This window comes from Suricata suricatta, chromosome 7 (assembly GCF_006229205.1).
Source record: "Suricata suricatta isolate VVHF042 chromosome 7, meerkat_22Aug2017_6uvM2_HiC, whole genome shotgun sequence".
Taxonomy (NCBI): domain Eukaryota; kingdom Metazoa; phylum Chordata; class Mammalia; order Carnivora; family Herpestidae; genus Suricata; species Suricata suricatta.
Genome location: NC_043706.1, coordinates 138,219,308 through 138,233,457, shown reverse-complemented (window position 1 = coordinate 138,233,457; position 14,150 = coordinate 138,219,308). Strand labels below are relative to the sequence as shown.

The window sequence follows — 14,150 nt, the reverse complement described above, 5'->3', positions numbered from 1 at the left end:
TTCCACAGGCAGCGATCCTACCAACCTGCAGTTCTATCCCTCAGGTTTTACCTAGAGGAAATAAAAACATGAGTCCACAAAGATATCTATCAGAATATTTGTATCAGGGAAACTTAATTCATAATAGCCCTGACTGGACACTGCTTCAGTGCCCAGCAATAAGAAAATGAATCTGTACTTGGTGGTATATTCACACAATGGATACCATTCAATAATAAAAGGGAACAAGCTACTGATACTCTCAAATAGCTCAAAAAATCAGACTGAGGAAGGAAACCAGACCACAGGAGTTCGTTTATATGAGGTTCTGGAAGAAGCAAATCTAGTTTATGGTGAGAGAAATCAATAGTATTTCCCCCCCGGAGGGGCACCAGAGAGAGATTGAATGGTGACCCAGGGAGCATTCTGGCGGGCTGGGAATGTCCTGCATCATGATAGGAGTGTGGGCTATACAGGTATATGTGGTCATCAAAACTCATCAAACCACGTTGAGGGTCTAGGCATTTCGCTCTGTATTAAATATACCTCAATTCTAACAACAACAACAACAACAAAAAAGATCAGAACCCCGTTTCAAGAGGTAGAACTTTTGACACATCCAGTTGCTTGGAGACCACTGAAGGGCTTCCTCAGATTGTTGGCCAGGCCCTGAGACAGTCACTTGCCGGTGGTGTCCAAAGTCATAGTGCTGGATTCCCATAGTTCGTAATGTGTTTCAGATTTTCTCAGACAGCAGGTCATGGGTCTAACCTGTAAAGAGTGGGCGTCTGGGTGGCTCAGTCGCCTAAGTGTCTGTCCAGCTTCGGCTCAGGTCATGATCTCATGGTTCGTGGGTTCGAGCCCCACGTTGGGCTCTGTGCTGACAGCCCAGAGCCTGGAGCCTGCCTCAGATTCTGCATCTCCCTTTCCCTCTGTCCCTCCTCCACTCACACTTGTCTCTCTCTCCCTCAAAAGTAAATAAACATTAAAAATATTTTTAAAAAAACTGTAAAAGGGATTGCAAAGGGGAGAAATCCCAGAGCCTGGGGCAGTTTTTGGTGGGAGTGGGGGGTGGAGGGTGGGGGACTGAACTGCCCATTGTTCCCAGGCTCCTCATCTGCTGTGCCTCTTTCTGACACTCCCATAAGCCCTCAGCCCCGCCGGTGCACCTCTCCCTCCACCTTTTCTTTAGCGTCATCTGCCTCCCTCCATCCTACATGGCTGCTGGGAGGGAGTCCCCAGTTGCCCCCCCCCGCCCCCCCCCTGCATTTTCTCAGAAGGCGTCCTTTAAAAGCACAGCCTGCCTGGAGCTAGTCTTCCAGGTTGGCTTTCCTTCAGTCTTTCAAAGCCCCGACCCACTAGATCTGCCTGATAGGGTACTTACACTAAGTTCATGCTGTGCAGAGCACTTCAGCAACATTGTGAACCAGCAAATGGAGGGGGCTGGCCTGAGAGTGTGGTCACAGCGTCACTTCCGGGGGAAATGCTTAGCTCCTACTTACACAGCCCTGTGTATTCATGAGACGGAGATAGAGATAGAGATATATCTGTATGTGCATAAGAAGAAAAATCTGAAATGCCCGCTTTACAATCAGTATTGGTTATCGCTGGGGAAATGTATGTAACATTCCCAGGAAAAGAAAGACATTCAGGTACTTTTACACACTTGTGTATTATCTCTCTGTATATGGAGTGCATGTAAATTATATTTTTTAATGTTTTTTATTTATTTTTGAGAGACAGAGACAATGCAAGCAGGGGAGGGTCAGAGAGAGAGGGAGACACAGAATTGGAAGCAGGCTCCAGGCTCTGAGCTAGCTGTCAACACAGAGCCTGACGGGGGGGGTCCCAACCCACGAACCATGAGATCATGACCTGAGCGGAAGCCGGACGCTCAACCGACAGAGCCACCCAGGTGCCCCTAAATTATTATATTATTGAAGTAAAAATGATAAGGTAACGTTTAAAAATTTTTTAACTTTATTTATTTTAAGAGAGATAGAGATGGGGGTGGGGAAGAGAGAGAGAGAGAGAGAGAGAGAGAGAGAGAGAGAGAGAGAGAGAGAGAAAGAGAGAGAGACTCTCAAGCAGGCTCCGCACTGCCAGCACAGAACCCAACCCTGGGCTTGAACTCATGAAACTGCAAGATCATGACCTGAGCGGAAACTGAGAGCTAGCTGCTTGACTGACTGACCCTGAACTCTATAAGCTGGCTCTAAGTGTCCCCAGCTGTTTAGAAACTGAGCCGCATCGGTGCTCATCACAACTGTAATAATAATTGGCACCTGAGCTATATGTAATGGCACTATTGCAAAGTGCTATCCGTCTGTTATAACACAAGTCTGAGGGCGCGGGAGAGCCCCAGAAGATTCTCCACCTCTCACGCCCTGTCTTGTGGACTTCACAGGGGCCTGACGATGAACTACTGCAGGAACCCGGATGGCGACAAGAGCCCTTGGTGTTACACCACTGACCCGAGTGTCCGCTGGGAATTCTGTAACTTGAAAAAATGTCCAGACCGAGAAGATAGTGCCGCCAATTCCCCGACCGTTCCCCAGGTTCCGAGTGCAGAGGAACCTTCCGAGTCAGGTGAGAAGTCTGTGCCCTGACGTCCACACACCTGGGCACCGGGAGGAGCAGAGATGGCACAGCCCTGTTGCTCCAGGACACTGAGCGCTGGCAGGTCGGCCGCTGGGAGCCAGAGCTGCTGCCCGTGTGACAGGGGTGGGCCGTGTTTTAAGGACTTGTGAACTAATTGGTGGTGAGGGATGGATACAATTTGAGCCCAAGTAGACTGAGGGGTTTATCAGGGTAGCACTGGCCAGAATGGAATCTTCTAGAACATCCAACACTCTGCCTCTTCCATGGAGAAGTAGAAATGACTAATTTGGTTTTGAATGTACCGAGTTAGGAGGGCTGGGAAGGCAGTTGGGTGAGGTTTTCTGACTCAAACCCGGGAAGGTAGATTTGTGGCTTGCAGGGTACCTGGACCACACAGGAGTGTGGTTGTCATCTGAGGCGGGAGGTAGAAAGTAATTACACTCCCCTGTGCTTCCGCGGCCCTGGGAGCACTTACTGCACCTGCTTCCGGGCTCATCTCCCCTCGGCCCCAGCATGGAGACTCAGGAGTCCACGGCTCGGCTGGCCACGTTCAGGTAACCAAACTACCCAGAGATAACTTGGTTGGAAGGGGAGACCCTCTCCTTGCTGAGATGGGCTTGTTCCTCTGAAATGCTAGAGAACCTCACGCCCTGTTCCCTTGAGCAGGCTGAACGCATCTCTCTCTCCTCCCTCTCACTGACACTCTAGGCTCTGTGGCCATCTGCACGGCCCTCCCAGATAAGACTTGAGATGACCCCCCCCATGACTCTCACAGGCCTGCCTCACCTTTGGTGCGTAGGGTAACTCCCTGCCCCCCGTCCTGGCAAACGCCAGGGTTCCAGGCTGACCAACACCACCCCCCCCACACTTGGCAGGGAGGCTAGTTGGCCGAGCGTCTACTTTTTGTATTTTCCAAATGGCCATCAGAACGCTGGTGCCCTGGGTCCCCTATGGGGTATGCATCATATTCTCTGAGGGGTCTTGTGGAAGGCCCTTTCCCCAAGGCTTGAGATGGGGCTGGGCCTGGGCAAGAGGCCCCAAGTCATCGCTTTCTGAACCCCTTCCCCGCAGAGGGTGCGAACTCACAGCACAGCTGCAGCCAAAATAGAATTTTTAAAAATATATATATAATTTATTGTCAGATTGGTTTCCCTACAACACTCAGTGCTCCTCCCAACAAGCGCCCCCCTCCATGCCCATCACCCGCTTTCCCCTCTCCCCCAACCCCCATCAACCCGCAGTTGTTCTCTGTATTTAAGAGTCTCTTAAAAATAGAATTTTTTATAAAGTCCTTTCCAGTCTGCACTCTTTTTATCCCCCTTTGATGAGAGCGAGGTGCTCAAGGGCCATCTGATGGCTCACAGGACTCCCTGCTTCTGGAAAAGCCTCCACGGGCTCTGTCTTACCACTCGCTGTGTCATGAAGTTGACCTTGTGTCCTGGCCCGGATTCCCATGCTAACATCTTGGCTTGTGATGATTTCCCAGGCAGTAGCATTTCCAGTAATATTTTAAATTAGGCAGCGTTCACGGAGACTGTCCGCATTCCAGGGCTCTGAGGACGTGACCGCAGAATCTGTCCTCAGACAGTCTGAGCACGCTGCATATCCTCCTTACCACCCGGAACTGCGCGGGACACATGACCGCCATTTTCTTTTCCCTACAGACTGCATGTTTGGGAATGGCAAAGGATACCGGGGCAAGAAGGCGACCACCGTTACGGGCATCCCCTGCCAGGAGTGGGCTGCCCAGGAGCCCCACAGACACAGTATTTTCACGCCCAAGACAAATCCACAGGCAGGTCTGGAGAAAAACGTAAGCCACTTTGATTTGGACTCCATTTTGCCTTCCACTGACCTGTCTTTGCAAACAGGATTGGTCCAGGGTCACAGCAAGTCAGCCTGGACTGGTCCTCGGGGGCCGCAAGAGGACTAGGAGAGATCTCAGGGACTGAGCCCGGGGTGACTGGGGTCAGCACACGGCACCTACACTTTCCACGGGCAAGCAGACCTCTGGGTTTGTGGTCACCGAGTGTAAGGACTTCATTTTGTCTGTGACATTTCCTGCATGCTTTTAACATTGTGTGCTGTTTCTACTTTCCAGAGTTTGTCTTGTATGTTCTGGTGGTCAAGGATGTCTTTTGTGGCATTTTAGTCAAATGTTTTTATAAACAAATGTGGATGGTCCATGAGGACTCCAAGCAATAGGATTTCTCCCAGTCTCACACACTCTGTGGATGGTTTATGTTGGGAGTTTACACAGGAAAGGAAAAGAAAGACATCGTCTTCCTGTGGCTTGACCCGTGGAATGTGTGCAGTTGCTGGGAAGTTTCTGGAATGAGAACAGACAGGCATCACTGGGGAGGACATTGCAGAAGTGAACCTAGGGGGGGTCAGTCGGGTCCCACGGTCCGCTTTTGCTACTGCTTGGTCTCCCAGAGGCCCACTGACACAGGCTGCTGGAGGGGCGCCCCTTTCTATCACCTCCATCCAGGGCACCCAGGTGGGGGGCGACAGAACACAATGTTAAAAGCATGCAGGAAATGTCACAGACAAAATGAGGTCCTTACACTCGGTGACCACAAACCCGGAGCTGAGCATCTGACTTTGGCTTAGGTCATAATATCACAATTCATGAGCTTGAGCCCCACGTTGGACTGGCTGCTGTCAGCACAGAGCCCGCTTCGGATTCTCTGTCCCCCTCTCTCCACCCTTCCTCTGCTCATGCTCACTCTCAAAAGGAAAATAAACATTAAAAACATCTATAGTACCTCTACCTTCGCCCTCTTTCCAGGGGAGCCCCTCACAGGGGACTTGACCAATGGCAAACTCTGAGTCAGCAGTTTTCTACTATCCTAAAAAAAACTTTGCCCCCCACCGCAAAAAACTAGAAACACTACCTTTAATCTTTTTAAAATAATTTTTAATGTTTATTTATTATTGAGAAACAGAAAGAGACAGAGCATGAGCATGGGAAGTACAGAGAAAGGAGGAAGCAGGCTCCAGGCTCTGAGCCATCAGCACAGAGCCTGATGCTGGGCTCGAACTCACCAACTGTGAGATCATAACCTGAGCCGAAGTCAGATGCTTAACAACTGAGCCACCCAGGTGCTCCCTTTTAATCTTATTTTAAGCATATTTATTTTGAGAGAGACAGAGAGATTGAGTGGAGGAAGGGCAGAGACAGAGGGAGACTGAGGATCCGAAGTGGGCTCTGTGCTGACAGCAGAGAGCCTGATGCGGGACTCGAACTCTCGAGCTGTGAGATCATGATATGATCTGAAGTCAGAGCCCCTCAGACACCCCACCTCATAGCTTCTAAGGACAGCAGTGAAATGTCTGAATGCTTTCTCTGCCCCGCTGTGCTGGCCCTCCATACACTGCCTTTTATTTTCAGTACTGCCGCAATCCTGATGGCGATGTCAATGGTCCTTGGTGCTACACCACGAGTCCAAGGAAACTCTTTGACTACTGTGATGTCCCTCTATGTGGTAAGTTGCTTTCCTTTTTGGGACGGAAATGACTTCTCAGATGAATGCAGCATCATCTTCCTGATAAACAGATTTGCAAAAGGAAGGCCTTGAGCTGGGTGCGCCCGGAGGGCTGCCCTCTCTTTATCATGGGCCTCCTGACTCTGTCCTCTTGGTGGCTCATTGGTTAGGGAGGCCCCCTTCCCCCACACCTGAAATAAAGTAAATGCACAATCTTCCGAAAGAGCAAACTTAGAGATGATCTGATCAGCCTCAGGATGGTTTCACTGAATTCTCTGTGTCCTGCTTGGGGTGCCTGGAAAACAAATTCAAATCCAGTCCTCAGACAGCTGACTTTCTCTTTCAGTGGCTGAGAAGTAAGAAAAAACCTACAAACAGCATGACCCAGCTGAGCATACCATGTACATTGTCATCCTAAGAATTCAATGAGAAGTAATGTAGATTTTGACTAAGCCCCACATCTCCTTTCTCCTCAGATTACTATTTATAATCCACACATTAGCCACATAACTTAGAGAATCTTGTCTGGGTTCTTTCCTCATTTCCCTGAGATTTTCCAGGGAGCCAGAAGCTTGGATCAGGGAAAGGGGGAAAGTTTGGAATGAAAAATTCAAAGTCTGGAGAGCAATGTAAGCGTCTTTGATTTGGACCCTGTGTTATTTTCTGCAGACCTGTCCTTGCACATAGAAACTGTGCTGGTTCAGAAAACCAGTCTGGACCCTTCCTTTGCATGGCTTGGTCCCATGTGACTGTATCTGCCATGTGGGGGGACTAGAGCTGGGGAGGGAGAACTCCGGCTGCAGACTCACTGAAGACAAGTGTGCGGGTGGTGGGGGGAGTTGGTGGTACAGGTGAAGAGCATGGGAGCCGCTCTGCCGGGCTTTGCACCCGGGCCCCTCCTGGGGAGAGCAGCGGGGTGGAAGGAGCGGCCAGGGTGATAGGCAAGTTTCCACTCAGCTGCTGGTATTCGGTCTCTGGATTTGGGGTGAGTGCGTAGCGGACTCTTTCTCGAGTGGGTATTTTCCTTGTTCTGCAGAAGCTCTCTTGGTGTCTTTTGCATCTGAAAGTCTCTGGATGGGGTTAGTGCCTCTGCTTCAGCTGGTCACTGCTGATCCTCTGCTTGGCAGGATTGCCTTTAAGTTGTCATATCAGCATGACACTCCTGTCATGGGCTCCACAGCTGTGCCTGGGGTGATGCTCCTCGATTCTTATGGAGGAGAATTACGGTTACTTCGCAGGTACAGCCCTTGGCCACCACCAGATGCTCTAGCCTTCTAGAAGCTAGAGCTGTTTCAGGCATTAGTGGTGGTACCAAGGTTGGAGCACTGCCCTTATTGTCTGGGGGAAAGGTAGGAGGGAAATAGAGAATAAGGGCAAGTGGATGTAAGTCATCCCCAGGGCGTTGGGTTAGTCTTGGGAAGCTTCTGGAAGCTCTGTCCAGAGGCTGGCTGTGAGAAGTTTAGGACAGTTATTTTTGTTACATACAACGACACACACACACACACACACACACACAAGGGTACCTAAATGTACACATAGAGGTTCACATTAAAAAAATACCCAGAGTGACCTTCAGTGGGTATGGCAGCTATGGCTTTCAGTAAACTTTATGTGGTTCAGATGGCATTGAAGAAGGAGGAGGAGGAGGAGAAAGAGGAAAAGGGGGGGATGGCGAAGGAGCTGAAGAGGAAGAAGAACAAGAGGAGGAGGAGGAAGAGGAGGAGGAGGAACATAGATAAATCACATCAAGTCAGAATAACATTTGTGTCAGGGCAAACTCTCACTGTAAAACCTAATGCTATTTAATGCCCTCCCCCCAACAATACCAAAGCACTTACATTTTTCTGAAAGGAGAAGGTTCTGTGTTGTCTAATGTCACTTTTGAAATTGAGAAAAAAATATCCCCAAAGATGCCATGACCTTGCTGTTTAGTTTGGGCTTTGAGATGTCAAAATCTTCCTGCTTTGGCCAAGACCCGTTGATCTCTCCGGAGTTGTGTGACACAGTTGCTCCCTTTCATTTCACGTCATCAAATGTGACTCTCTTCTCCACTTTTCGTCACAGCCTCCGGTTCATTTGACTGTGGGAAGCCCCAGGTGGAGCCGAAGAAATGTCCGGGAAGGGTTGTAGGTGGATGTGTGGCCAACCCACATTCTTGGCCCTGGCAAATCAGCCTTAGAACAAGGTAACATTTCCAGAAATGATTAGTTCCATTCTTCTATGTAAGCCCTGAGAAACCTAATTTCACACTAAATCCACACAGCTCAGGTCATCAGTACCTGCCTCTATATTCTTAGGAGGAAGGTAAACTATGAAAATAAACAAAATCAGATTTTTCTAGGTTCTCCACTTTGAAAATAGCCAGCATTGGAATAATTTCCTTGATCTGGGCATCCCTTGTCGAACTCTGAGATGTAGCAATTTACACCAAGTTCCAATATTTCTGGAAAAGTACTGGAGATGTGTGGAGGGTTTTTATCGATGTCTGTTGTCTCTTTGTAAGAAAAAAGGGATGGGACATTTTTAGAAGTGTAGTATGTTGAAGGAGGCATGGACAAAGTTATCTATAATCTTTGACTGATCTTCTTTTCTTTTTTTACACTTTTGTGAATTATTTATTTAATCAAAGAGTGCTCTGCCGTTCACAAGCACATCCCACGTCTCCAGTGTAAGGTAGTTGAGGACCACCATGATTTGAGAGTGATCAGTTCTGTCCCTATGGAACCCAGGAAGTTTGGTGTCCGTTTCAGTGGCATGGGCTCTTAATAAGTTCAATTTTCCTGGATGCCATGTAAGAAGGCCATGTGTGAAACAGGCTAGTCTGTTTTCTGTGTTGCTTTGTCTTCTTCTCGTTTCTACACCAGGGCAATATTTCTGTGTTCAGTTGCTGTTCTCAATTGCCTTCCTTCCCTACCCTTGGGAGTTGTGTACTCAGTCTATTTCATTCTTTTGTTGAGTTGGCTTTTCTTCTCTTCACCTTATCATTTATTAACTCTTTGCTGTACTAACCTTCACCTTTCACACATTTCAAGTTCTTTCTTTCCCAAACTGTGCTGGGGTCTATTTCCTAACTGATGACTCAGGAACTTTCAATTTGTGTCCCTGTCATTATGATGGAATGGTTCGCACCAAAGGGGTAAAATGAGCAGACTCCCATGAATCACAGCTATTTGGGGTCACATTTGGTTCCCTGAAGAATGGCTCAGGTCTTGCATAGATCTTGACATAAAGAAACAAAAGAGGCCTCAAGAGTGTGAGCTTTGGCTGGTCACTTTTGTTGGAATCTGGGGCCAACAAGTCCAAGCCATGGACATGGATGTCCTGTTGCAGCCACATGGCTTTGCTCTCCTGTGGACAGGCTGTGCTTGAGCCTCCCTCCCCCTGCATCTAAAGAGTGGTGATGATGAGACCTTCTGGAACATGCACTACTGAAGCACAACTCAAAGTTCTTGCCATCCTGTTGATGGGCTGGTAGCCTTTTCCTTTGCAAACAGCAACTTTGTCAAAATTGAGTGAATACTTCTCTTGGGCTTTCTGTAGAAGATAGCATCAGATTTGAACTAAAAATTCTTGAAGTTTTCCTTCTAGATTTGGAAAGCACTTCTGTGGAGGTACTTTAATAGCCCCAGAGTGGGTGTTGACAGCTGCCCACTGCTTGGAGAGGTATGTCTGAGGGACATGAAGACTTGTCTTAAAAACTCTCTTCCTCCCTCCCCCTCTCGTCTCCTGGTTTCCTCCCTCTTTTCTTTCTCTCTCTGCCCCTTCCTTTCTTCCATCCCTCCCTCCTTTTCTCCTTCCTCCCTCTCTCCCTACTTTCCTTCCTTCCTTCCTTCCTTCCTTCCTTCCTTCCTTCCTTCCTTCCTTCCTCCCTTCCTTCCTTCCTTCCTTCCTTCCTTCCTTCCTTCCTTCCTTCCTTCCTTCCTTCTATGGCAGTGACACTAGGGACCAAGGAGTGGATGTGGAGTCTGAATCAGAATTTCCAGGACCACTGGATGAGAGAGAAGGGGAATGTTTCTAGGGAGGGTGGGTATGCATGCCTGGGCCAATGGCAGAAGAGACCTCCTCACTGGGACAGGCATCAGTCCTCCCAGGTTCTCCTGACATGGGTATCTGTCCTTGTACTGACTTCACTATTGGTTTCATTCTTCTTCTGTGGTCAGGCCAAAAACAGCTTGAGAACATTCCTTAGTGTTCTCCTTAGCCAGATTCAGGTCAACAGTGAGCTTTGTTCCTTGCCGCTTAGAGGTCACTGATTGCGGGTAGCAAGGTAGGGAGAAGATGCCATGTTTGTGACTCAGAGGCCACCCGACACAGGGGCTGGCACATGACTTTGCTCCGAATGTCACCACCTTCCCTAGATCCTCAAGGCCTGCAGCGTATAAGGTCATCCTGGGTGCGCACCAAGAAAGAAATCTTGAAACGGATGTTCAGGATATAGAGGTGTCCAAGCTGTTCTTGGAGCCGACACGTGCCGACATCGCCTTGCTGAAGCTAAGCAGGTATGAACAGCCCCCTTGGTTTTTGCCCCAAAATCAGTGATAACATTGGTTTATGCCTCGTCTTGTGAGCCTAACAGAGTTGTGCATATGTGGTGTGTGGGGGGAGGCACTGTCTAGGAAATAAGAAACACAAAGGCTTCAGGGAACAGAGAAATTCTGGGTTCAGTCCCATTCTGCCACACATTAGCTCTGCTCTTGAAAACAGGTATCAGACCGGTATCACCTGATTTCACTCATGGGGGAATTTGAGAAACTTAACAGATGATCATAGGGGAAAGGAAATAAGAGGCTCTTAAATACGGAGAACAAACTGAAGGTGGATGGGGGGTGGGAGGAGGGAAAATGGGTGACTGACATTAAGTAGGGCGCTTCTGGGAGGAGCACTTGGTGTCGCATGCAACTGATGAATCACTGGATTCTACTCCTGAAGCCAAGACGACACTGTGTGTTAACTAACTGGAGAATAATAATTTAAAAGAGGCATCAGGATTCAGTCTCCTTGTGTAGAAAAAGAGTGAGTTGAGACATAAGTGCGCGGCTTCTCCGGAAGCGCTCACGTAACCTTGGCCTGTCAGCTAATATCCATCCATAATCAGAGGAGTATTCAGTTCTTCTAGATTGACAGTTCTTTCAAGGTAATAATATGTTTGGGGGAAACCAAGTGAAATTATGTGTGTCAAAGCACTTAAAAAGCTACGGTATAGAGGCGCCTGGGTGTTGCAGTCGGTTGAGCATCTGACTATGGCTCAGATCATGATCTTGCAGTTTGTGAGTTTGAGCCCCCGATGGGGCTATCAGCGCAGAGCCCACTTCAGATCCCCTGTCTCCCTCTCTCTGCCTCTCCCCTGCTTGTGCTATCCCCCCAAAATAAATCATTTTTCCAAAAAGCTACAATACAGACACAGACACAAACACATAGAAACTCAATTCACAAATGCAAATTCTTCTTCCTCCTATCTTTGTTTTTGTTTTGTTTTGAGAGAGAGAGAGAGAGAGAGGGCGAAAGTGAGTGAAGGGCAGAGAGAGGGTGGGGGAGAAGCAGGACTCACCCAAAGCAGGGCTCGTGTTTTTACCCAAAGCCAGTCTCAAGGTCACCTGAACTCATGAACCGTGAGATCATGACCCAAGTCAAAGTAGATGCTTAACCGACTGAGCCACCCCGGCTCCCTTTCCTATCTTTGGTTTTATTTACCCTGTTGAAATATAATTTTAATAAGTCTGACAAAATGATAAATCTGATTCTGTTACTTCAAGCTAGTGATATTTGGAAACAGGCACCAATGGAGAAGGCTGGCTAGACAGCTATTTTGAGAATGGGCACATTTGGGCCAGGCAACAAGGCACACAGAACACATGCACCATATCTGGTGGATTCCAGAGGGCATGGGATGGACCAGGATGGACCAGGCCAGCAGAGGGGAAACGTTATTCTCTGCATTGCACTATGTCAGTGGAGCAAAGAAAGACCAGCTCAGAGTATTCTGGGGGCTTTGGGTTGGTGGCATCTTGTGAGTGACCAACAGAAGAGTGGCAGAAGAATCTTACCTAGCAGGGCCGTCCAATGTGACGTTTGATGTTTCTTTCAGGCCTGCCGTCATCACCCCCAAAGTGATCCCAGCTTGTCTGCCCCCTGCAAATTATGTGGTTGCTGACCGGACATTATGTTACATCACTGGCTGGGGAGAAACCCAAGGTGAGAGATTCCCTGACTCACACAAGGAATTGGTTTAGACCCATAGCCTACAGGAGAACATGACCATCTGGGCAAACTCCTACCACTTTTCCTGAGGTCCACCTTTCCTGACTTTGGCTTGGTTCCTGCCTAAGTCTCCATAATTCATCGTCAAGAGACATGGGTGAGGGACGGAGTGGTCCCTCTTGGGATTGAGTCTCTTGGCCTGCACATTCCACGTTAATATCACATCCCCAGGTAAGCAGGGTTTTGGAGTTGACCTAAATATTAAAGGTGTTTGATTATTTTTCAGGTGGAGTTAGCCGAACTCAGCTCCCTAACTTGGTGCGACACACAGCAAAAGTTATAGTTAAGCCCATCTCCCCAAATCCCCACATGCCTGTTTGTAGGCGTGGAGAGGCTGTTGGTGGTGGGACAGACTGACAGCAGGGGGGAAGGAAGGGAGGTCCCAGCCCTAGGATGGTACTCAGTGTTGGGTGATGGGGGTGTGAGTGAAAGAGGAAATGCTCATGCAGGATCCTATATTGGCACCCACGCTACATCTTGGGGACCCCATCTTCTCTTTGCAGTATGCCCGGTAGTGATTATGTTCATCAGTCTCAGGCCTCCAAACATTGTAAGAATGTCCTAGATCTCTGCCTCGTCTTCTCAGCAGTGTTAGTGAGGGCTCCAGAATGGAGCCAGGGGCTGCGGAGGGCAGATGCCACTCTGCCACTCTGCCCTCTTTGGGCAAACCAGACATGTCACCTTACCTCTTTGTACCACTCGGCCTGGGTGCCCTCACCTGTAAAACCTGTGTTTTCAAATTGTGTTTCACATGGTATTTTGTATTAGCTTTCATTTAAGCAAGGTTTTGTGGTTTTGGAAAAATAGTTATAAATGGCTGGTCTTAGTCTCTTCAAATATGCCTTCCTTCTTTTTGCACTTTTCCTGCATTTGTGAAGCCTCACCTCCTGAATTTTGCACGTTCCCCCATTTCCATACTTTGGAGATGTGAGCACTGAGAAGTAAAGGGGAAGTTCACAGATGAAGCATCCCTCTGGACGGGATTGTTGATTTCGTTGTTTTGCATTTCAAAAAAATTAAACACCACAAACCCCTAGGAGTTCAATATTTTTGTTCCCATTTTGGGAATGAGGGACCTGAGGCTCCAAGAAGGCACAGGGCGGCCCCTTGGGAACCGCATGCATAATGGACAGGTGAGGGGGCAGGCGGACCCGAATCAGAACCCTGACGCCCACCTATCCGTGGTGGCACAGATGTCCTAGTGGCTGTGACTCCTCTGCAGTGAGGAATAAGGGAGGCCACTGGTCCCAGGTGCCAGCAGTAGTCTGGACCAATCACTGACTGGCGCAGACCTGTATCACCTACATCGGAGAACCCCACTCATGGCCAATAGGTACCAAGGGTGGATCCTCCACAGGACCAAGGGATATAAGATGAAAGGTCGCTAGGCACCCAGAACTCCAACAGAAGTCCTCTACAATGCCTAGCTGATTAAAGCATGGACTTAAACTTCTATGAATATGGATGGGAGTTCTGGCTCTGCCCATGTTTCATGTGACATTAGAAAGTTACTTACTCTCTCTAAGAGTTTAGTTTCCTCATCTGTACCACACTGTAAGGTCACTGCGAGGATTAAGATAATGCATATGAAGTCCTCGGTGCTTTGCTGATGGTATTTTAGCAGCTTCTGGGCCTATTACATGACCACCACCATGCACATCAATCCCACCGCCATCACCATCATCACCACCATCCACATCAACCCCATCACCACCTCCACCACCATCACCCACATCAACCCCATCACCACCTCCACCACCACCATCCACATCAACCCCATCACCACCTCCACCACCACCATCCACATCAACCCCATCACCACCT

The 14,150-nt window shown here is 48.6% G+C and overlaps 1 protein-coding gene across 1 annotated transcript in view; it reads left to right on the top strand.

The window, feature by feature from the left end:
* PLG (plasminogen) overlaps positions 1-14,150 on the top strand; it is a 44,088-nt gene that overhangs the window by 25,871 nt on the left and 4,067 nt on the right. Inside the window, exons 11-17 of the mRNA XM_029944733.1 lie at positions 2,387-2,568; positions 4,245-4,393; positions 5,975-6,068; positions 8,133-8,253; positions 9,657-9,731; positions 10,427-10,567; positions 12,154-12,260. Coding sequence (XP_029800593.1) covers positions 2,387-2,568; positions 4,245-4,393; positions 5,975-6,068; positions 8,133-8,253; positions 9,657-9,731; positions 10,427-10,567; positions 12,154-12,260 — 869 coding nt within the window. The remainder of the gene's footprint in view (positions 1-2,386; positions 2,569-4,244; positions 4,394-5,974; positions 6,069-8,132; positions 8,254-9,656; positions 9,732-10,426; positions 10,568-12,153; positions 12,261-14,150) is intronic.